Consider the following 23,194-nt stretch of genomic DNA (forward strand, 5'->3'; position numbering starts at 1 on the left):
CGGATCTCTTCCACTTTTGAATCGCATGATTAGGAGCGTGTAGATGAGTCTCGTGCGTCTCGTGCTTCTCTGAGTCTCTGCTGGTTTAAACTGGGAGAAACCTTCTCATCAGCTGCTCACACGCTGTGACCGTCAACATGGCCTCCTCAGAGCTCGGTAAGACTTCCTCCTGGTACTTTAACTTCACTTGGTAACTTTATTTATCTGCGACACACCGGATGCTAGCTCCCTGGCTAACATTAGCTCCAGCGTGGTTTAGCGTCACCCCGGTAGAAACAAACCTTCCACGGCCCCTCCGGGTGTTTTTAAAGATGCGTGTCGTGTCTCCTGCAGCTCTCCTCAGTGTCTCGGATAAAACCGGTCTCCTGGACTTCGCGCAGAAGCTGCTGGATGTGGGTCTGTCTCTGGTCGCCTCGGGTGGGACAGCCAAAGCCCTGCGTGAAGCGGGACTGGCTGTCAGGTGGGTGCAGGCTCCTCTGCGGCCATGGCTTCATTTCTCCACTTTCCTCCACATGCACCAAGTCTAACATCTGCCTGCCGCTGTCCTTATCTAACCTGTGTGTGTCTGTGTGTGTCAGGGACGTGTCCGAGCTAACCGGACACCCAGAGATGCTGGGGGGCAGAGTGAAGACCCTGCACCCGGCCGTCCACGGAGGCATCCTGGCCAGGAAGACCCCCGCAGACACCGCGGACATGGAGAAGCTGGGCTACGGCCTGGTCAGGTGAGAGACATGTGGCAGAACTCACATTTAATAAACACACAAGAAACTCACATGGTCAAAAACCTCATCTGTGCAGAGCCAGCTGGAAAACACCACAGTTGGGGGTCTTAGAAATTAAATAATCTTAATGTTTGGCCTCAACAAGTCTTACATATGTTAAAATATGGGTCTTGCATATGTTTAGGTAAGTCTTAATTATGATTACACCCTAAAATTAGGGGTTTGAGAATTGTTTCGGTAGCTTGAATAGTTTGTAATGTCTCTGTATGTTGTAGTTCTTTCTTAACAATAAAAACAAAACCAACATGAAGCTGATGACTGATCTTAATGAGGCTGAAAACAAGTGGGTCAGTATTCATCTCAGTGAACTCAGCTTGGCCGTGGGAAAGTCAATCTTGGATATTCCTTCATCCCTGTCATACTCGACATAGAAGAGTAGATTCCGTTCATTATAGTCTGAAAAGGTCTTATATTTAACTTGTTGAGAAACCCTGGAGAAGGGAAGATTGAATTTGAAATACAAACTACAAAGCCCAGTTCAATCTAAGAGCGTGTGTGACCTGTGACTTTGAAGCAGATCTCAAGCTGATATTTGTCCAGATCGAGATCTTGTGCCAGGAGGAAGCACGTGTAGTAGATCTGTCTGCTGGTTAATTGGGAAACTGCTGCTCCTGCTATAAACTTGTCTTGTGACTCTCATTTGTTTAGGGACGGCGGAATGTGGTGGGATCACAGAATTCAGTGTCGTCACAGCTAAATTAATCACGCAGGCTGACAGAGAATCAACTTGACTGATTAGATATGGATCACTTCACTCATTTGATAGAAAAATCAAGACTTTCTGTGTTTCATTGACTGTTTTGTGAGCATGTGATGAAGATGTTGAGGCTGAAGGGACCTGATAGAAGAAAATTAAACTCACACTGACAGAGCTGCAGATAACAATCATTTCCTCATTGGTTAATCATATAATGCATGCAATTTTCTTTGTCTAAGAAATGGGAGTCTTCAAATGTCTTGCTTACTCAAAATTCAAAGATATTCAGTTTACTATCTTGTTAAAAAAAGTCCTCACATCTCAGAAGTCAGAAACATCAAATATTGAATAATCTGATACATTGATAATGCTGTAGGCTCTTGTGGGGCATCCTCCACTTTATTCAATTTGAGAGGCTTAAATGTATTAAATTATTGGGTCCAACAGGTTGTAGCAATGATCACATGTGGAGGAAATTACCAAGTTTCTGTAACTAAATTAACATCCAACATGTGCCCACTTACTTGAGTAACTTCTAGCACACAGATCTTCATGTCACACTTGTTCTTCATCATTGCCCAAAGACATTTTCTTAAATATAAGCCTACGGTCATATAGTTTCTAGTACTTTTGACTTTTCCACAGTCCCTCTCCCTCATGCTCAGAGTTCTAGCTGTTACTTTGAACATGAAAACAGGATTTGCACCAGTCGTATTAAAATCTGTCCATATTTTAACAATACCAAACAATGTTAACTCTGTACAGCATGCCATCCCTTTTTAAAACAATGCTGTAAGAAAAGTAGAAGAAATCATAAAACAGGTCACATTATTTGGGTAAAAATGACAAAACAATAAAAACCAAGGATGAAAGTCTAGTTGTGAGGATGATGTGTCTAATAATAGAAAATGAATACAATAACATTTATTTATATAGAACTTCACAAATGCAAGACAAATACTATCAGTATCAATAAGATAAGTAAACATGTGTTGTGTGATTGTAAGTGTGTGTGAATGAGTGTTTTCAGGGTTTGATGAGTATGAATTACATTTTTGTTTGCTCTTTCTTTTCAGAGTGGTGGTGTGCAACCTCTACCCCTTTGTGAAGACGATCTCTAACCCAGATGTTACAGTGGAGGATGCTGTGGAGCAGATTGATATTGGTGAGCCGAGTAGTAGCTTAATAGTTCGTTGTTTCTTAATAAAACAATAACATTTAAAAAATGCTTCAATAGCAGAAAGTATCAGAAGTTTAAAATCAAATTTATTCCCTAACCTTGTTAATGGTGAAATCTCTGTAATGTGTTTTTCTTTCTTTCTTCCTCAGGTGGAGTAACTCTGCTGAGAGCAGCAGCCAAAAATCATGCTCGAGTCACTATTGTGTGCGATCCTGCCGACTATTCACTGGTTGCCAAGGAGATGGAGGGTTCAGGGGACAGAGACACAACCCTGGAAACGCGCAGGACTCTGGCCCTTAAAGTACGTTGTTGTTTTAGTTTTTTTCCCCCAGCACCATTTTAACTTCCAAGGGTCGAGAGAAACACACAGCTCTTCAAATCCAACTCGACCTCAGCTGCTTGCGTTGTGTTAAAGTGTTCAGGTTATAGAGTTAAACATATGACAACCTGGGAACTTTCACCTTGTTGTCAACAAGAAACTGTATTTTGGCTCATAAATTGTGTTACTTTGGTTTAGGGATGATGCAGCCACATAATGCAGATCATTATAGTCGTGACCTTGTATTAAATGTCCAGTTGTTGAACTTTGTGACTGTGTTTTATGTTCTGTGCACCTCAGGCCTTCACGCACACAGCCCTGTACGATGACGCCATATCGGACTACTTTCGCAGAGAGTTCAGCTCTGGTGTTTCCCAGCTGCCTCTGCGTTATGGCATGAACCCCCACCAAGCGCCGGCCCAACTCTACACCCTGAGCCCAGCCCTGCCCCTCAAAGGTAGACCCTGTGACTTTAAAATAATTAAACATTTTGAAATGCACTGTTTTGCTTCAGCCAAGTTCACAACACACGACTTTCAAACTTTTCGGATCGCTGTGCAGTTCACACTACACGTCTAGAGTAAAGCTCAGGCTGCAAGTTTCTGTCCAAGCCCGAACCCAACAGGCATTCTGTTATTATCTGTCCAAACGCGACTCTTTTGTAGTTAATTTAGCTGCACTGAGTTGCTTGTTATCCCCGATTACAGACATGTGCAATGTAAAGAATCAGGCGGCTGTAGTTGTCATCAGTTTGTCTAGATACTTAGCCTTCTAGAAATCTAGTAGCCATTGCCGACCGTCTATCTAACGTCTATTTAGCTCTGATGTGGGGCTTTTAGCAGCGAATTCTAAAACAGGAAAATCAGATCATGTGGTATGAACTTATTTTTCCTTTCCTTGCATTAATTTTGATTGTTGTTTCCCAGTGGTCAACGGTTCCCCCGGCTTTATCAACCTGTGTGATGCCCTGAACGCCTGGCAGCTGGTCAAAGAGTTAAAGAGTGCCCTCGGCTTGGCTGCTGCAGCCTCCTTCAAACATGTCAGCCCTGCTGGTAAGACGATGAGGAGCACTATTTAAGAGACACACTTAACAGTACAAACGTCCATGTGGAGTAAAATGCCTTTAAAGCTGAAAAATAGCTTTTTCCCTTTTCTTCTGAAGGAGCTGCTGTAGGAGTTCCTCTGACTGAGGAGGAAGCCAGAGTGTGCATGGTGCACGACATGTTAAAGGATCTCAGCCCGCTGGCCACAGCCTACGCCAGGGCAAGAGGTAAAAAACTAAAATACAAACGTTTGTGCCTAAACTTTTTGGCCTGGAGCTGTATTAACTCTGTCTGCATCACCAGGTTCCGACAGGATGTCTTCTTTTGGAGACTTCATCGCTTTGTCAGACGTGTGTGACGTTCCCACCGCTAAGATTATATCCAGAGAGGTAAAGACTTGTGTCAAAGCACTAACATCTTAAAAAATTAGTTTCTTTGCTGCAACATTGTTTTGATTCCATCCAATTGTTCTCAGGTGTCTGATGGTATCATTGCTCCTGGTTACGACGAGGAGGCGCTCAAGATCCTCTCCAAAAAGAAGGGGGGGAAATACTGTGTGCTTCAGGTGAAACATTTATCAATCATAGATTATATGCTGAGTTAAATTTGCTGTTAGACTCAATGTTTTTGACCATTTGTGTGTTTTTGTCTCAGATGGATCCAGACTACGAGCCTGAAGAGGCCGAGGTGAGGGTGTTATTTGGTCTCCATCTCAAACAAAAGAGGAACGGAGGCGTTATCGATAAGGAATTCTTCAACAACGTTGTTTCCAATGGCTCTGTAAGTTTCATAAGTTTCATATTATACGTTCGTATTATTTTGAATAACTTAATCACTAGCAACACAATTAGACTTAAATAACAAGTATTCACTCTTTGAGCTTTTCTGTGTCCTCAAGCTTTCTGAGGAAGCGGTGCGTGACCTCACGGTGGCCACGATCGCCGTCAAGTACACTCAGTCCAACTCTGTCTGCTACGCTAAAGATGGACAGGTAAGAACAGGAGGAGAACGAAATCAGAATGAGCCACAAGTTTTTCACTCATTTGTTTCTCGTCATTGTTTTACAGGTCATTGGTATTGGGGCGGGTCAACAGTCGCGTATCCATTGCACACGGCTGGCAGGTGACAAAGCTGATAACTGGTGGCTGAGACACCACCCGCGTGTCCTGAACATGAAGTTTCGCGGCGGTGTGAAGCGGGCGGAGATGGCCAATGCAATCGACCAATATGTGAGCAACACTATTGGAGAGGTAAGGAGGAACATCACAGGCTCTTAAAAGACTAAGCTTTATGTTTCACTATAAAATACATGCAATTATACCCATAATCCCCCTGCGTATAATGTGGAGGGATATATTTAGTTTTTGGAGCACTTGTTTATTGTGTGTATTTTGTGTTGTCAGGGTCCAGACCTGGAAATTTGGAAGTCCATGTATGAAGAGGAGCCTGAGTCTCTGTCGGAGACTGAGAAGAAGAACTGGATCAGCTCCCTGCAGGCAGTGGCCGTCAGCTCTGACGCCTTCTTCCCCTTCAGAGACAACATCGATCGTGCCAAGCAGGTAACTATCACAAAAGCATGTGGTCAGGCTGTATGCACTTTAAAGAGACATTGCACGGGAATGCACATGCTTTAACCTGGCATACACAAAGCTCAGCAGCAGAGTGAAATCTATGGGTTCCATAGCAGTTTTTAGACATGAACTTGAAAAAAATTGGGTCCAGACATTTTCCTGAGTTTGTCTTTCTCATGAAGAACACAGCAGCATATAGTGATCAGTATGTTTGTCCATCTGTCTGTAATATAACTGATTAAACTTTACAATCAGGTTTCTACTGCAGAATTACATGTTTACAGCAAATCGACACGAGCATTGATCGTTATTGCCAAAAGGTCTTGAATCGCGTTGTCTTTCCAAGTTGACATCCTGGTCTGTGTCTCATATGGCACCTCTTTTTCATCGTGAGATATGTTTTCTTTTTGTATTTTTTTGTGTTTGTTTTGCACCCGTCGCTTGTTAGAAACTTCATCAACACGTCTATTCCCTCGCTGTGAATCTCGTGCATGTCTGAAAGCAACCGAACAGTTTTGCACTGACCAGCTTTCCAACCGCCTCCACTAACGCCTCTGTCCTGTGTGTCTGTAGAGTGGTGTCGCATACATCGCGGCTCCGGCAGGTTCCGCTGCCGACCAGATTGTGATCAAAGCCTGTAACGAGCAGGGCATCGCTCTGGTCCACACCAACCTGCGGCTCTTCCACCACTGAGCATCTTGTTTTTCCAAGTTTGCTTATTAGGGTAATTCCTTTCTATCATTGCTGTAACTTGGAACATCCCTACCTGCATCACTAAAGTGATTCCGAACTGCATCCCTGACTTGTGATCCCAACATGAGACACAAACTGTTAATTGTACGTTTATCACATTTCAGCGCTAAATAAACTGTAAATGACAGTTAACAGGTGTTTTGTCTGTTTTTTATTAGACTGGCATCATAGTCAGTGGGTCCAGACTTTATTTAATATATCAACTTTTTGATGGATTTCAGTGATATTTCGAGCAGAGAACTTTCATGGTCTCCCAGGAATAAAAACATTTTCTCATCAATTTTCAGATTTGAATTGCCGTGAAATGTTCAGTCATTCATGTCCACCACAGGATGAATTTGAATGACTCGTTGGACTGTTAAAATAGCATCATAATTTGGTCAAAATTAATTATTGTCCAATACTTCGGTTTATGAAAAAGTGTAAATACGTCGTCCGTCTTTGTGTGAACCTAAAAATTTGTATTGTTTATTTTTGTATTCCCTGCATTATAGTGATCAGTATTTTCGTCCATTTTTCTGTGTTCAAAAAACCTTTGGATTTTTTTCATGAAACTATAAAATCATGTTAGTGAACTTGTTTCTTTGATATTTTGATATTTCTCTCATTTACAATAAACAAACACTGAGGTTAGGTTTCAGGATTTCTCCAGCTTTATTAAAACAAGGGACCTTTCTGTCAAAGATAGAAACAACTTTGGCACTTACAACAAAGTACAAAAATAGAACAGTTCAACTTCTCACATCCCAGTTCACACATTCACACGTTGAGATTAAAGGGATAAATTAGTACAAAGATATTCAGGGTTTAAGAAAGTGTCAATCACACACAGTGCGACCCCTAGGGGACAGAAGAGGGGCTACAGGAAAAGAGAAGCACATTTTCATAGACAACACTACATCGACATTCTTTAACAGTGCTTACTTTCTGACAGTTCCTGCTCTTTCGATGAGCGAATGTTTCTGAACTTTTAAACGGGAAACCAATGTCAGTTTGACAAGAATATAAATAGAACTGTTGACAAGCCCGAAATTACTTCCCTGGAAGGAATATTGTCTGTCAAGAATCTTCATTTTCCAGCAGAGCATGAATTTAGAGACTTTGGTAATGATGATAAAAGATAATGATTCGATCAGGCAGCGAGGTGTTGTAACATCTTTGGCTAAACGTGTCAGAAAGTGATCAGGCAGTTGGTTCGGTTCAGTCGCAGACAGCGTGGCTTCTACAGGGTGAGACAGTGCAGCGAATGGACGGTGAGGGAGCAAAGCAGATGTTGGACGACTGATCCTTTTATTCCCGGGGATTTGGAGGAGCGTGTGCGTCTGCCAGCAGCTCGGGTCGGAGGCACTCGATGGGGCAATGAATATTCTGCAGGAAGATTAAAGAAGGTAAGATCACATGTCCAGATACAAACCTGTATTCTCATTACATTTGATCAGTCTCAGTCACTTGATATTCACCCAATGTCTAATAGATTACTGTGTGTTGCTATTTTACTTTGAAGAGCAAAAATGGGTTTGAAAAATATAATTTGTTTCATTAATTTGATGCTCTTGTAAATACAGTTTACTCAAGTTCATATAATTATTTGACAATCTTGGGAACATGTGAAACTGAAATTGTGATAGTTAAACGTACAATATGTAACTTCAGCCGATTGGGGTTGCTCACACAAAACAATAACAAAACGCGTAGTTTGACAATGTCTTTGAGGAATGTTGCATCATGGGAGTTGATGTCTTCACCACCATTGTGAATGAAAATGAATCAAGTTCACAGATGTAACATTCGTTCCGCAGTAAAAAGCAGTGAACGTTGGAAGGAAACAGCAAACTGGCTAGCAGTGTGTTTTATTTTGTTAGACGTTTGCCCCGGAAGTCACAGAAGAGTAAAAACCACAGGTAAAGAGGATATGAATTATGAATTATGAATATTAATTAATAAAGAAAACCCGACATTTTAATGAATTGCTACATCTCTTTAAATACTTTTGGATGAATTCCACTGACCACTTTGTGCAGGTTGTTGTCTCCATATCTCACAGGCTGCAGCAGGCTGAAATCAACATCAGCACCTGGTCTGCGGCAGTTCTCACATCTCCAGCCCTGATGAGACAAAACATGCTCCAGCCACATGTATCTACACGTTTCATTTAAGTCACAATATAACATGCAGCACACTGAAGAGAGAGAGAGAGAGAGAGAGAGAGAGAGAGAGAGAGAGAGAGAGAGAGAGAGAGAGAGAGAGAGAGAGAGAGAGAGAGAGAGAGAGAGAGAGAGAGAGAGAGAGAGAGAGAGAGAGAGAGAGAGAGAGAGAGAGAGGCTGATGTATTGTACCTGTTGACCTCCAAAGCATGTGCAGGAACAGATGGCGCCCAGGTACTCCTTCTGCCACTGGTTGCCCACCTGGTACGTTTTCCCGTCATCGTAGCACGTGGATTCATCTGTGATGGAGTACGCACACGTCAAAATTCACATGCACCATCTTTCTGAGACGGTCGTAGAGCATTTCGTTGGATGAGAGCACTTACGTGGTTCACACTTGAACTCTCCTTTGCCGTTTCCCAAACAAGTGCAGCTCATCAGGTGACCGTTCTCTGCGCGGCGGTCCCACTTCTCTCCAATGCGATGGTTGACGCCGTTGTCATGGCACCACTCTAATCAGAGAGAGAATTATAATAATAAGAGAATTATACTCCCAAGTCATGGAAGCCCTATCTGCCAGTGCAAGAACAAAATAATTGTTAAGTCAAAACTGTGAAATTAAAGAGTCACAATTGATTCATTATTATGAATTATTAGTATTAATAATAAAAATAAAAACATTTATAGCACCTTTCAAGGTACCCAAGGACTTTGAGTCAGTAAGTTGTTATTTTAAATTACTAAGTTGTTATTTTGAGATAAAATGATCAAACTTACTGACTCAAAATAACATTTTATCAAGAATGATTTTTTTTTTTTTTTTTTTACAAAGTGGCAGAATTGGATTTCCATGCAAATTACAAATCCGTTTCTGAAAATGAAGTCTCTCATCACTTACTGGATGAATCACATCTGAAGTGGCCACTTCCCAGACCCAGGCACGTGCACCACAGCTTGAAGCCGGTCTCGGACATCCGCTCCCACTCGCCGCCAACATCATGGTGGGTTGCAGTAAAGGCATCGTAACACGAGTCCCCAGTAGAGGTTACTCCTTCTGGGACTGGAATATGAAGAAGAGCAAATGCATGGGATCTTGATGAAAAATGATTGATCCATGAGTCTGTGCAGTTTACAGCAGATCCAGATCTAGTGAATTTAATTTGGGCCTTGTGGAGTTAATGCCCAACTTTTTTCTACACGCTGGAGTCCCACCTTAAAAAGCAGGAGTTGCTTTGATTAGTTTACACTCAGCAGTAGCTGTAGGTCGCTTACTTGTGTTTCCAGCAGTGACAACCTGCTCCAGAATCTTGTGTTTGAGCACCCCCATCAGAGCCTCCACGAGCACCTTGTAGTTGGCTCCAGGGGTGAGTCCTATCAGGGTGGCAGTGGTGGCTGTGTCTGGCAGACGGACCTGGACAGGCAGAGACAGCGAGGAGGTTACATTACATGAAATAAGAGTTTTCATGTAATATAACTGATGAATATCACTGGACTTGAACCTGGAAACTAAGACCCTCGTCGCTTACCGTGAACATCTTCTCATTTAAGTGTGTGAGAGGATGGCAGGACACCAGGTAGGCGTCGCTCTGGCTGTAAGGCTTCCAGGAGATGGTGGTCTGAGTTTGGGCCTCCTGTGGCACCCCCGTCTCGTTACCAAACGTGGCGCCGACGGGCACGTTCAGCTTCAGTATGGGCAACCTGCGGCCCTCTGCATCAGGGATGGGCACAAAGACCAGGGGCTCACGCACTTGCCCATTGGGAAACTGTGGTTGGCCACTGTTCCCATTAAACCTGTTGTCTCCATTGTTGTTATACTCTGTGTACTCCACACGCTGGTTGTGATCACCAGGCCCATCATGGCCATTGGGGCCCACTACATTGACTCTATTGCCCGAGTGAGTTTCTGGCACATCCAGCTTGTCGTCACCTCTAGGGATGTTGGGCAGAGGCAGGGTAAGCAGGGAGTCTGGTTCTGGGCGGGAGAGAAGGGGTTAGGGAAGCGAGCAAGTTAGACGAGGTGGGTGAGGGGGTTGTAAAGCAGAGCTGCTGTTACATATCTCTGCCAGCAGGGGATGATAGATATGCAGCATTACTGGGATTCTGTGTCATAATTACAAAGTATTGCAAACACACAGGAGATATTTTGAATGACATTTCTAGAGGCATTCAAAACAAGATATTAAATATATTATTATTTTAGGAGCCTGATGCTGTTTGACTGCGCAGTTTATCTCAAAGCCTCTGAGTAGATTAAAGCTGCCTGTCAAACCCTTCCATTTTCACAGTTTACCCTTACCTGATTTGAATTGTATTCCTTTGCTACATCATTTAAACGCATTTCTTTTACCATTACATTTGTCACAGTACAGAGAGGAAGTGTGATAATACTCACGAGTCCTGATTCTGCCCACCAGAGGCGTGCTCCTCTGTGTGTTCTGGATGGCAATGATCTTGATGATGTACTCTGTGGCTGGTCTCAGGCCTGACGAGAGGAACAATTATCCCTTAGTGGAACCATTAGGATGCACTTGACTCGTGTTGACATGTGAGAGAATGATCATAACCAGTGGAACCTGCATGAAGCAGATTTTTATAAACATGTTGTTTACGAGCACATACCAGAGACGGTGGCGTAGTTCTGACCGGCGTGGGGTTGAGGGAGCAGCTCTCGTGGCGCTCTGCCTGACTCCTCGTAGGTGATGTAGTATCCTGTGATGTGCGTGGCAGGAGGCTGCCAGGTGAAGGAGATGGAGGTGGGGGTCAAAGATGTGAACTGAACGTTGGTGGGAGCCTGGACCACAGGTTGAGCTGTGAAGAAAAATACAGAACACCGGGTCATCTGTGTGAACGCTGCAGGGTTATTATGCAACATCAGTCCATATCTGGTAAATGCTGCTTTTACTGCGCTGCATCTAAACTCAAGACTATTATGGACTGTTGGGGCACATGATATAAGACAAAATGTAAATGAGGCTTGACATTTTAAAGTTTATTATGAATAACTATAATTAAAAAGAAAACAACCAAATATATGAAGCTTCACAATTAAATACAAGACTTTTTCTGTAAATTATAAGAATAAATGCACATATGACTGTTAATGGGTTGTATCAGACAGTTTTTGATGGATGGATAGATTAGTGTAGTACCTGTTTGAATCGTGAGTGTAAGCGGAGCGCTCCTTGTGTTGCCATTCAGAGTGTACAGATCTACAGTGTACATGGTGCCAGGCTGCAGACCTTAGGGGAAAAACCACAAGTTACACTGTAAAAAAACAAAATCACGCCTCCAAAACCTTTTAAAGGTTTGTTAAGCAGGACTTGGTGTTGTACCTGTGAGCGTGTAGGTGCGCGTCTCTCCTGGGATGGTCCTGCTGATGGTTGGGTGCGAGTCACCGATGGGCGTGGCATCGATCAGGAAACCACTGATGGTTTCAATCTTGGTGCGCCAGTTCAGGGTGAAGGAAGAGTCCTTCACATCAGTGATACGCACGCGGCGAGGAGGACTCACTTCTGCGATGAGGAGGAGAGGAAGACCGACATGAAACAGAGCCGTGGATAATAATTGGCGATAACTGGAGATGTTTGTCATTTATGGTGCAGCCAGTGACCTTCCAGTGTGGTGGTCTCTCCCTCCAGTGGTCTGCTGGAAACAGAGTTCTTCAGAGCGTAGACCTGTATCTGGTACGTGGTTGCCACCTACGATACAGAGACACACAGCTGATGTTTACTCCCTGACTGACTATGATCCCGTGTAAATAGACAAAAAGACATGTGTTTACCATGAGCCCGGGTACAAGGACACGCGTGGTGTCTGGAGCGACATTCAGCTCTTTGGTGGGGCTGTTGATGTTCTTGGGGATGACGACCACACGGTAGCCTGTCAGGCGAGCAGTGGGGGCTTGCCACGACACAGTGAAGGTAGAGGGGTTGACCCCTGTGATCACCAGGTTGGTTGGAGCAGGGATCACTGAGAGCAAAGGCAAAAAAACACATTTTAGAGTTGGAGTCAGGGAATAAATAAACTAAGTCATGAACGTGTTGCGGTTTTCTACAGTTTGTATTTCTACCTGTGGCCTGAGTTCCCACTAAGGGCGTGCTGGGTGTGCGGCCATGGAGGGCGAAGACTTTCACCGTGTACTCGGTCCCGGGGCGGAGGCCTCTCAGCAGCACAGTGTCCTGGTCACCTCTGGGTGCAGGACGCAGCTCCCTGTCGCCCTCCTCTGAGCTGGAGTACACGACGCGGTATGATGTCACTGTGCCGTCGGGGCTTTCCCAAGTGATGCGCATGGAGGTGGAGTCAATGTCGGAGAAGGTCAGGTCCTTGGGACGATCCATAGCTGCGGGAAGGGAGGGAGTCATTTCAGCTCTAAGCGGTTGTTTTATTTAAAGAACATATTCACCTCTGATGCTATGAATAGATCTTTAAAGATAGATCCCTTTCACCTAAATCTTACACACTGAACCTTTAAAGCAAGTAGTTGGGTTTTAAATGAAGAGGTTTTATAAAAATAATCTTAAATTTAAATCATTATGAGCCCAAAGAACAGCAGAAGTTTATTTTTATTTGAACTGCCTGATTTTTTTTTTTCTTATTTCAGAAATAGTTTAACCCCCATAATAGTTACTATTACTATTATTATTACTACACACTGAATAAAACTGGCAGAGCATGTTACGTCAAAACAGTCCCTGAAATGAAGCCGGTCTTGGACTGAATTGAGTCAAACTAACCGGTGATGGTGTTGTCCACTGCAGGGGAAGAGGGCTGTCCATCGTTGCCCAGGGCATACACACTAACGACGTACTCCGCAGTGGGCATCAGACCTGTGAATGTTATCTGTGTCTGATCTGTAGCAGAAGAGCAGGAAAGAAACCAGTGAGGACAGGATGTTCTAGTTATGTATTTTTTTTAAAGTCTGGTTCTGAACAGTTATCTTTCTTACCAGGAGCCAACACTTCAGAGTAGGAGGGTCCCAGCCCGTTCTTTGGCACACTGGTGACCCTGTAGCCTCTGATTGGCCCCTGAGCAGGAGACCAGCGCACTGTGATGGCGTTGTCGCTCACATCGCTTACTTTCATGTCAGTGGGAGTCTCAATATCTGAAGGAGAGATGGACACATGACAGCCTTTAGATTTAGTTTAAACCCTCAACAGTACGTTTTTTAGTTTTTTAGGAGCAGTGTTCGTCCAGGTTGCTGTACCCGTCTTGTGTGTGATGTAGACCGGCGTGTTGGAGGTAGGGCTGTCCCCTCGTCCACTCACAGCGTAGACTGTGATGGTGTAATCGGAACCAGGGGTGAGACCGGTGATGGTGGCGGTGGTCTGCGTGCCGGGGATGATGAATTCTTGAGGAGTCTCGCCACCTAGAAACGGAAAGAGATGAAGGGTCCAGTGTTAAACTCAGAATGTGGATGAGGTCTTTGAGGAAAACTATGAATCAAAACACAAGTACTGACTTGTCCCTCCGTAGGTGATCCGGTAGTTCCTCACTGCGACAGAGGGGGCGTCCCAGCGGATGGTGATGCTGGAGGGGGTGGACGATGTTACCGTCAGATCAGTGGGAGCATCAGAGACTGAAAGAAATAGAAGAGGTAGAACGAGGTGCTTAAGTAAAATCAGGATTCAGCTGTTGAGGGTCAGTGACAGAAGAAAATCAGAGGTGGTGGTAGAAACCAGTATGGAGACTCACTGGTGGCCTGTGTGCCAGTTAGAGGCTGACTCTCCTGATTGTTGTTGACAGCATACACATATATCAGGTACTCCGTCTCTGGGGTCAGTCCAGTCAGGGTGAAGCGGTTCCTGGTCGGGGGCAGCCTCTCGTCCTTGGTCCGCCCACCGCTCGTCTGCTGATGGCGGATGCGGTAGCCGGTGATGGCGGCGGTTGGAGCGAGCCAGTGAACGGTGAAGGAGTTGGTCTGGATTCCAGAGAAGTCCAAGCCAGTGGGGGAGTCCAGAGCTGGAGGGGAAAGAATGAAGAGATTTAGGAAAATGTATTATTATGAAGATTAAAAAATCTGTGGGTTGTTGATATGAAGCAAACCATAAATACACAGTCCATTTAAAAACATGCAAAACAGTCGTGTTATTTGTCTTAACTGCAGTATATTAAAATATTTTTTCTCAATGGTGATTTTCAGATTTTTATGGTTTTTTTTGCCTCTGTCTTGATATATTAAAAACAAAAGAGTTAATGTAACATCTTGATTTTATTGTGATGAAATATTATTTAAAATGTGAAGTAAACTTGCAGCAGCCACTGTTTTAAACCACTGTCGGACTCACTTGTCCTCTGAGTTCCTGTGGCTGGTTGACTCTCTCGTTCACCGTACACACACACCACACTGATGCGGTAATCTGTGTTGGGCAGCAGGTCTAACAGGAAGTGGAGAGACGATTATTATCCAGCACGAACAACTTGACATTGAGCAATGCAAAAAAATACAACTTATTTGAGCCTTTTGAAGACATCGATCCCTTTTAAACACAATTCTCATGTTGTCTTACTCTGCAGCAGGAAGGTGTTGGTGGCTCCGCCCACATTCACCTCCTTAATGTCATCATCTGTGGCCACAGGGTGGTAACGGATGACAAACCGAGAGATGTCGCTCGGTGTGGCCACATGTGGGACGGTCCAGGTCACCCTGATGTGATCAGGACCCACTCCTCCAAACTGCAGGTTGGTGGGAGCCGGAATGGCTGCAAGAACGAGGGGGGGGGGGGGACGTTACAGCAAACGCAGGAACGACAGAGACTGTGATAAATGTGACTGCAGCATGTTGCACATTAAGAAAAGGGCTGTTAGTGTGACTGCATCAGTTCTCTCAGACTAAAACCCACTGACGGAGTGAAAGAGTCAAATCACCAGCTTGTGTTTGCTTTGTGTGTGTGGTCGGCTCGCTTTCCCCCTCCTCCGTAACAGTGACGATACTGATGTCATATTCCACGCCGGGCTCCAACCCGCGAATCGTGTAATAACCAGCAGATGCTTCCACCATATCTTGAAAAATTGGCAAGCTCTCGCCTGATGTCACTACCATTATCCGGTAGCCAGTAATGGCAGTATAGTTGGGCGGGATCCAGCGCAGGCCAATGGTGGTGTCAGTAATGTCGATAAAGTCAATGTGACTCGGTGTGGGGATTTCTGAAAGGGTTAGGCCAGTGGTGAAGCGCAGGCAGAATTACACAGACACAGATTCAACGGCCACAATAATTACACTGATTAAATCAACATCATTCATTTCATTCCCAAGAAGCAGTCAGAGGTCAGAGTGTAACTGAGGTCATGCTCGATAGACGATTACAAACTACTTCAGTCAACAAACATTAAGAATTATAGTCACATAAACATATTCAATTAATTCTACCATTCTGGTCATGCAAACAAATAATGATTCACCATCCCAATTAATGAGTATGATCTCCATGCATGGCAGCCAATGGTCATGTTAGTAGTAGCTTTTTATCGTCTTTTAGCTCATTGTTTTGGTTTTATGGCTTAAAGGTCATTTCCAGCAGCAGGAGCTGTTTTCATCAAAAACTAAACTGGACAGTATCTTCCCATAAGATATTTTTCCTCACGAGTCAGTGGGAACCAAAATAGTTAAAAGAACTGGACGTCAGATTGGGTAAGAATGTGTAACTGGGTGATAGGTGTGTGTTTGCCAGCTTGTTTTAAAGTTCATGCTAATGACCTAAAATCCAACATGAAGAGGAATTAAATCAATGTCGGACATTTAAAGGGGAAAAAAATCTAACATTTCAAGAATAATGTTGTAGTCTTAGGAGATTAAAGTCATAATATTACAAGAATAGAGTCGTAATATTATGCGAATTAGGTCAGAAGTTTAGGGGTCATTTTACAGGGGGATTTGAAAAGATCAACCTGTCGCGTGCTTTAAAATGAGGAAGGTGGAGCAATGTGTTGACTTATACTTTAGTATAAGTTTCAGAAATAACAAAATACTTCATCTTTTGGCTCATCAGCACATTATGATATTATCAGGACTTTGAAAAGACTGAAAGAAACTGAGTCTGTTCTGAATAAAGAATCACACAGACTTGGAGATAGTTTCCTCTTTAGTGGGGGAGGAAATCTAGTGGTCGACGTGATATTCAAAGTTTTTACCTTTATTCTCAATATATTCTGACTTTTTTATTTTTAAATTACATCTTTATTCTTGTAATATTAAGACATTCTCGAAATCTGTTGGCTCTGGTTTAACTTGGACACAACCTTTAATGGCAAACTCGTCTCTTTCTTTCACACAGACACTTTATGTGGACACAGTTGTGTGTTTGATGCCTGTGAATGTGTGTGAACGCCTGTTCCTGACGGCTCCTACCTGGGGTGACAATAGTGGACACGGGCACACTTTCCAAATGGCCCTTTGTGGTGAAGACGCTGATGTTGTACTCCACCCCCAGATCAAAGTTCTCTAGGATGAACGAGGTCTGATCGGCTCGGGCCAACTCCTCCAGGGAGTTTCCTCGCTGGCCGTTGGTCGGCGTGCTCGTCACCCTGTAGCCTGTGAGGCCTGCAAAGTGGGCGGATACGGGACAAATATGGAGGAGACAGAACATAATGTCATGAGGTGGAGTCACTGTGAGATATGGAAAAGAAATACTGGGAAGAGCCGTTTGTCCTGGTGCAGAAAAGAAAAAAAGAAAAACCATTTGAAGGCCAAGGTCTAGACTTGGCGTGATCCAATGGGCAGCCAGCGTGTGGCGAGCACAGTCAATATTTACCTGGTGTTTTGGAGGCGACCCAGTGGACAGTGAGAGCTCCTGTGTTCGGGTTGGACTCCACTCTGAGGTCAGTGGGAGGAGACAAGGCTGCAAGGACAGAAAAGCATGAGAAACTCGCGACAACACTCACTTCTGCCACAAACGTCTGCCGAGTGGTCAGGAACATTTTTTTTCTCAGTGAGTTAGAAACGCACAAGTGACAACGTTGCGGTTGATTGGGCGTCCACGGTTGCGTCCGTTGAAGATGGGCTGAACGCTGTAGGTGTACTGATTTCCAGAAATCAAATCCGGGATAAAAATACGTCCAGAGTCAGAGGTCTCTTCTCTGGGAGACTCGCCTTCCTGGCTGGGCAGCACCGACAGCTGGAGAGAAGGAGGCAAGAATTAGAAAAGTTGAAAATAAACTGAAATCAGCATTAATGGATTTAAAAGAAAAAAATTGGGCCAAGTTGGGGGCAGAGCATCAAGCTGTGAACACAACACTAACATGAGATTATTGGGGGGGATTTGATTTGACACATTGACAGTATTAAAATATTGATAAGAGCAGATTTGCTTTTTTTGTTTCTCTAGATGTTGAACAATTCTTTTGAACTCTGATGATCTGAGGCAGGTTTGTACCTTGTAGCTGAACCTGGGGAGAGGTATCCAGGTGATGATGATAGAGGCGTCAGTGACCTCTGTGCTAAAAGGTGGAGCATTTCCTATCTCGGGGGCTGGGTGGAAAACAAAATGGGAGGAAAATGATTAATTGCACAAATGACTCAACTTTCTGCTGATGTTCTGTTTCTCTTAACACTGACCGGTAGTAAAGTACGTAGTGACGGCCTCACTGAGCTGGTTGTCCAGCTCAGAGTGCAGAAGGGCAGTGTACTGGGTGTCTGGCCGCAGATTCCTCAGCGGGAATTGAGTGACCCGGCCCGGGATCCTCTTCTCGATGGGGGTGGAGCCCTCGATGGTCAGGAAGAGACGGTAGCCGGTGACGATGGCACGAGGCGCCTCCCAGGTGACAATCGCATTGTCAGTCCCGATGTCAGTGAAGTGAACATTGGTGGGAGAATCAGGTTCTGAAGGGGTTTGAAAATGTAAAACACGTGAGGCAGAAGTTGGCGTAATCTCCCTTTGTCCCTTTAATTTGTGTATGGTGACACCTACTGGTAGAGGTTTGTCCAACGAGTGGCTCGCTTTCTACTCCGCCACTGATGGCGTAGATGTAGAAGCGGTAGAGTTTGCCTGGCTGCAGGTGGGTGATGTCAGCATATGCGTTGGGGGAGATGGGCAGCTGAAGGGGTCTCGTGTCGGTGCCATCAGGGCCAACGGGGGAGAAGATCACCCTGTAACCAGACACCTCGCTGGGTGGACCGGTCCAGGTTATGGTGATCTTCACGTCTGAAATCTGGTAGAACTGCAGGTCTGTGGGCGCCGGGACCTCCTCTGTGGACAGAAAGTGGTAGACTGAGTGAGTTCAGACTGTAAAGGACCCATTGGAGTTCTTGACCTCACACAGACAGGGAGAACTCATCATGCTGCCAAGGATCCAAAAACTGAATGTTTGAAAATATTCTAACTTTAAATGAACTGTACAAGGCTAATTAAAATTTACTATAAAACAATCTGTCTTTATACGTATTATAGAGCAATAGGAGGCTTAAATGTATCATATACTGACGTCTCAGATAAAGCAGGAAATATAAGAGAAAGGTCAAACCAAAAAAAACACTGCCAGTTTCTATAGCATCTGGATTTGTTTTTACCAGTGTAATAAAACAGCTGGGCCAGGTACGAGGAGGAAAACTTCAGCTATGGAAATCTCATTTCAGATAACGTGTGGATTTATGAACTTTGTGAGCTCTTGCGTGTCTACCATGTCTGAACAGGTGTGTGTTTCTGCGCCCACCATGAAATGAAAGACAGGTCACTCAGAGGCCACATTCGGCCCCTGAGTCAACATAAGGAGCCCTGGAAAAAAAATTACGCTGGTATAGCTTTAGCTGTCAAAGCATGTTTTGACGAGTCAGTGTTTTGACACGCTCAGTCTTCCCCAAACACTGAAAAGCCGTTCCTAAAGCTCCCCGGCCCTATAAGGAATCAGCAGCTGTGAGTATAAATCTGTGAGTTAATCTCCTCAGCTTTCACTGACGGCCGAGGAATGATAAAAAAAGAAAAACCTACATTCTAAAGACCAGGATAACCTTCCATGTACTTGATTCCAACATAATTTCTGATGCACTTTAATTCATTTCTTAATGTTTACCAGGCAGAGGAGATCCAATGGTGTTGACCTGTACGAACACAGGCTCGCTCTCCTGATTCTCCTCCACGGCGTAGATGCTGATGTTGTACAGCAGGCCGGGGCGAAGGTCAACCAGGGTCACTGAAGTCTCTGAGTCCGGCAGGTTCAGCTCCGTGCTGCTGCCTTCCACCGACGGCGTGTACACCACACGGTAACCTGGCAGGCACACATACTCGGTTACATCTCTAAATCCAAACCCCTACTTTAAATCGCACATATACACACAGAAGGTTTCTGTTTACCAGTGATTGGAGCCTGAGGTTTGGACCAGCTGATTCGGATGGAGCTCTCGGCCACCTCATCCACAGCATGCTGGGCAGGTGCGTCCGGAGCTGCAGAAAAAGGCAAACCATGGAATTATATATTCTTCTGCAAAAAACCTACAAAATGTGCAGGATCCTGAGCCGAGGTTCGTCGTGACAACGGTACAGAGAGGGCGTCTCGTACCTGTGGTCTGAGACGTGGTCAGGATGAGGTTCGGCTGACCCTGATGTGGGAGCTCGAAGACGTTGATGTTGTACCTGCGTCCTGGCAGCAGATCAGGGATGGTGATAGAGTTGGCCGAGCGGGGAACATCTGGAGAAGCAGATAAAAACTTAGTTAACGCACAAACCAGTAAATCCATTGGAAGTATAGTATTTTTTAAGTGTTACTTTTGTTCAACAGTAGCTATTCTTTAACATTTCTATTCCCCCTTCCCAAGTCAAAACCACAACAGAGAAACTATACAATTAATCAATTGAATAATTTCTATGTGACTTTATTAATGCATTATGGGGGTTTCAGTCGCTCACCCAGGACTTTCGGCTTCGCCCCGTCTTCGCTGAGCTCATACTCCACCCTGAAGCCAGAGATGGTAGAAGAGGCCGACGTCCAGGACACGACGAAGCTGTTTGAGGTGATCTCCGTCACTGACTCCGAGGTGTCCACCTCTGCAGGAAGCTGCGTCGTCTCTCCCTCAGACGTCTCCACTATAAAAGACAACATTCATGAGAACACTTCTCTACATGTGCGGCACCGAGAGAATGTTACCGCTCAGGTCTACTCACAGGAGCCCTGGGTAGTAGTGAAATCGAAGCGCGTGACCTCGCGGCGTCCGTAGCGCAGGATGCTGATCAGCTGACCCTCGTATGTGATGCCGGGACGCAGCCCACCGATGGTGTAGGAGTTGAGGTGGCCGGGGATGTTGACCTCCCTCCAGGGTGCTCGTGCATTTTTCTAGCGAAAAAAAAAAAAAATTGTATTTAGGGGTTTGAAATGAAGTTTTACTGACATATAAGACAAGTGCTGATGAAGTTCATGTGATATGATCGAAAGCTGACGTTTTTATTTCAATGGTGATTCCAAGCTTAAGAGTGAATGATGAACTTCAGTTTTTAATTGAACATGAACAAGAGTGAGTAAAACATGTAACATCTACAATTAAATTATAAATCAACATGACAACTAAATGATATGATTTTTTAAATATTTAAAGTAATTCACTTTTTTGACAGCACATATATTATAAAGTAAAATAATTTTGGGATTTATTGGAATCCTTAATTTATTCAGAGAATGGAGGAACAGTGGTTTGTATATTTTGGCTGCACACTGGCTCAGACGTGTTTACTGCCATATCCTGCTTTGGAAGTATTTCGACTGGGTTTGCATGCAGTTGGAAAACTTTCTTAGACTTTCTCAGCAGGAGAGCCGGATGACGACCTTGAGTGACTTTGCCGTCCAAAATACACAAACCCCTTCAGAGGAAATCTTTGAAGTCTTCAGAGGAAAAAGACGTGTGAGAAAATAAAAACCTCTCGGAGAAGAGGGGGATATTCTCCCTAACTCTAAGAAGAGAGAGTTGATTTTAATTATCGAAACTAATTTCTAACCTGTCTTATAAACCAAAAGATTGACTCACAATTCTCCATTTGAGGATGTACTGGGTGATGTGAACAGAGGAAGGGGCGTTCCACTGGATGGGGTGGGAGTCTGGCTGTTTTCCGGCCTCGGTGATGATCACCTGGACGGGTCTGTGGCCGTCTGAGTCAGACAACAAGAAAAAGGTTAAGGAGGACATCAGGAGAGAGAAGCATCACACATTGTCAGAGACATATTTTATAGCTGTGTTACGTGCGGGAGTTGGAGTGGGTGAAAGTTGGCTTCTCTTTCTGGTGAGGCTCTGTTAGATGGATTCATTGTTTTGGGATTGAACCAAATCACCAGACGGTGCTAAACTAGCTCAAACAACCACCGACATTTTACACGCTGACATGACACCTGAGTACTATATTCATCACGGATTATCTAGCCTCCGCACCCTCAAGAACACACACACATACACAAACATACAGCAACACACTCTGTCTGCTCTCAGGAGCATTTCGGGGGACTTTAGGGCCCCAGGCTAAAGGGACCTGGGTGGGGCCCCACATTAAACCAACCCCCCAACCCCAAGAAACAGATGAGATGAAATGAAATAGACACGTTCAGATACCGAATACAGAATCGGTTTGGGGAATGGAAAAATGGAAACTGGCACATCTCTAACATCAAATCTTCAAATGGTTCCTATAAACAAAGGTCACAGTAATACAGTTTAAGTTCAAACTCCCCCCACATCACACACACACACACATTTAGACGTTCTAGTCTTCATCCAAACTCTAAAATCATGACGCTTGACATGTTTGACATGAGGCCCCATTCGGGGGGGTTCAGACCAGGTCTAATTGTAGTCCCCTGTACATAGGTCATATAAAAGAATTGCAGTTGATGTGGATGAAACTAATCAACTGTTGCATTTGCCTGCTTTGCCCTCGACGCCCCCGTCTGCACAAACAACGACTCTCCTCTGCGATGGATCGCGGTGAGATAAATGTTGCAACTGTAACTTTTCTGGTCAAAGTTTGATTCAGGAGCAAAGTATCACGTTAAGCAACGTTTACCCAACCAGCGGTGAGATACCGGAGCCAGGAAGTGTTTTTAAAGGCTTAACCCCCCCCCCCCCCCTAATAAGCCCAGCATCCCATTCCCCTCAGCAGGTCAGCACAAACAACACTCAACACCAGGCGGGTGAGGAAAAACCTCAAAGACCGACAGTGCCTGCTCTGCACTTCTTCATTTGACTTCAAAGTCGAGAAAGAAAAACCCCCGACCCCCGCTGACATGAAGTGAACTTTTCATTTCGGTGACGTGTGACGGGAGGTGTCGGGCGAGAGGGAGGTGGATGACAGAAAGTTAAATAACACAAATAAAGCTCTAACAGCTCGGAAGCAGCTGGGAAATAAAAGCCAGACTGGTCTTCTCCTTAAAATAATTCTCCTTATTCGGTCATGACGACTGCTGGTGATAACTGCTGCGTCATCATGTCGTGTGCAGGGGTTTTTCAGGATAAGGGTCTTTCACCCCTGATTGAGCCTCGGACCAGCCTGAGTTATCTCAATTACACCACATGTTTGATTTTCACAACTGGATCCTCCACAAACTAGAAAACAATGTGGAGATTTAAATAAAATCTTAACATTTGTATTTGTTCAAGTTTAAACGTACTAGCCAGCCACCATTGCAGATAAAAAATCTACCTGACGTGACTTGGGCACAAATCAGATTCATGGATGAGGTCATGTATTCAAGTTTTATTCATGTTACGCAGAAAACAGCAATGAATTATCGAGTGACCA

At 44.4% G+C, this 23,194-nt stretch overlaps 2 protein-coding genes across 3 annotated transcripts in view; one reads left to right on the forward strand and one right to left on the reverse strand.

Annotated features, from left to right (window-relative positions):
• Window positions 1-7,136, forward strand: atic (5-aminoimidazole-4-carboxamide ribonucleotide formyltransferase/IMP cyclohydrolase). The gene is made up of 15 exons (XM_034573499.1): window positions 1-156; window positions 334-460; window positions 579-722; window positions 2,556-2,644; window positions 2,809-2,960; window positions 3,279-3,435; window positions 3,905-4,030; window positions 4,141-4,248; window positions 4,325-4,410; window positions 4,497-4,586; window positions 4,676-4,801; window positions 4,920-5,012; window positions 5,089-5,271; window positions 5,425-5,580; window positions 6,166-7,136. Exons 1-15 carry the CDS (start codon window positions 138-140, stop codon window positions 6,283-6,285), a joined length of 1,776 nt encoding a protein of 591 aa, XP_034429390.1. The 5' UTR covers window positions 1-137; the 3' UTR covers window positions 6,286-7,136.
• Window positions 6,978-23,194, reverse strand: part of fn1b (fibronectin 1b) — a 22,077-nt gene continuing 5,860 nt past the window's right edge. Inside the window, exons 13-46 of one of the 2 annotated variants that reach the window (XM_034573477.1) lie at window positions 21,433-21,554; window positions 20,579-20,747; window positions 20,324-20,500; window positions 19,977-20,105; window positions 19,772-19,861; window positions 19,491-19,685; window positions 18,392-18,670; window positions 18,040-18,303; window positions 17,858-17,952; window positions 17,431-17,599; window positions 17,237-17,323; window positions 16,834-17,025; window positions 15,354-15,632; window positions 14,996-15,187; window positions 14,774-14,863; window positions 14,181-14,447; window positions 13,948-14,064; window positions 13,693-13,854; window positions 13,435-13,590; window positions 13,223-13,339; window positions 12,559-12,828; window positions 12,271-12,458; window positions 12,100-12,187; window positions 11,822-12,001; window positions 11,639-11,728; window positions 11,109-11,297; window positions 10,882-10,971; window positions 10,016-10,461; window positions 9,762-9,900; window positions 9,388-9,549; window positions 8,876-9,001; window positions 8,682-8,788; window positions 8,355-8,450; window positions 6,978-7,713 (exon numbers count right to left, since the gene is read on the reverse strand). In XM_034573477.1, coding sequence (XP_034429368.1) covers window positions 7,636-7,713; window positions 8,355-8,450; window positions 8,682-8,788; window positions 8,876-9,001; window positions 9,388-9,549; window positions 9,762-9,900; window positions 10,016-10,461; window positions 10,882-10,971; window positions 11,109-11,297; window positions 11,639-11,728; window positions 11,822-12,001; window positions 12,100-12,187; window positions 12,271-12,458; window positions 12,559-12,828; window positions 13,223-13,339; window positions 13,435-13,590; window positions 13,693-13,854; window positions 13,948-14,064; window positions 14,181-14,447; window positions 14,774-14,863; window positions 14,996-15,187; window positions 15,354-15,632; window positions 16,834-17,025; window positions 17,237-17,323; window positions 17,431-17,599; window positions 17,858-17,952; window positions 18,040-18,303; window positions 18,392-18,670; window positions 19,491-19,685; window positions 19,772-19,861; window positions 19,977-20,105; window positions 20,324-20,500; window positions 20,579-20,747; window positions 21,433-21,554 — 5,597 coding nt within the window. In that variant the 3' untranslated portion in view covers window positions 6,978-7,635. The remainder of the gene's footprint in view (window positions 7,714-8,354; window positions 8,451-8,681; window positions 8,789-8,875; window positions 9,002-9,387; window positions 9,550-9,761; window positions 9,901-10,015; window positions 10,462-10,881; window positions 10,972-11,108; window positions 11,298-11,638; window positions 11,729-11,821; window positions 12,002-12,099; window positions 12,188-12,270; window positions 12,459-12,558; window positions 12,829-13,222; window positions 13,340-13,434; window positions 13,591-13,692; window positions 13,855-13,947; window positions 14,065-14,180; window positions 14,448-14,773; window positions 14,864-14,995; window positions 15,188-15,353; window positions 15,633-16,833; window positions 17,026-17,236; window positions 17,324-17,430; window positions 17,600-17,857; window positions 17,953-18,039; window positions 18,304-18,391; window positions 18,671-19,490; window positions 19,686-19,771; window positions 19,862-19,976; window positions 20,106-20,323; window positions 20,501-20,578; window positions 20,748-21,432; window positions 21,555-23,194) is intronic. The other variant, XM_034573485.1, reaches the window with a different exon arrangement.

Source organism: Hippoglossus hippoglossus, chromosome 3, assembly GCF_009819705.1.
Source record: "Hippoglossus hippoglossus isolate fHipHip1 chromosome 3, fHipHip1.pri, whole genome shotgun sequence".
NCBI classification, from domain to species: domain Eukaryota; kingdom Metazoa; phylum Chordata; class Actinopteri; order Pleuronectiformes; family Pleuronectidae; genus Hippoglossus; species Hippoglossus hippoglossus.

Coding starts and splice junctions, on each gene's coding strand:
- atic (XM_034573499.1), top strand. Junction 4,411..4,496: donor CTAAGATTATATCCAGAGAG/GTAAAGACTTGT, acceptor AATTGTTCTCAG/GTGTCTGATGGTATCATTGC. Junction 5,013..5,088: donor GCTACGCTAAAGATGGACAG/GTAAGAACAGGA, acceptor ATTGTTTTACAG/GTCATTGGTATTGGGGCGGG.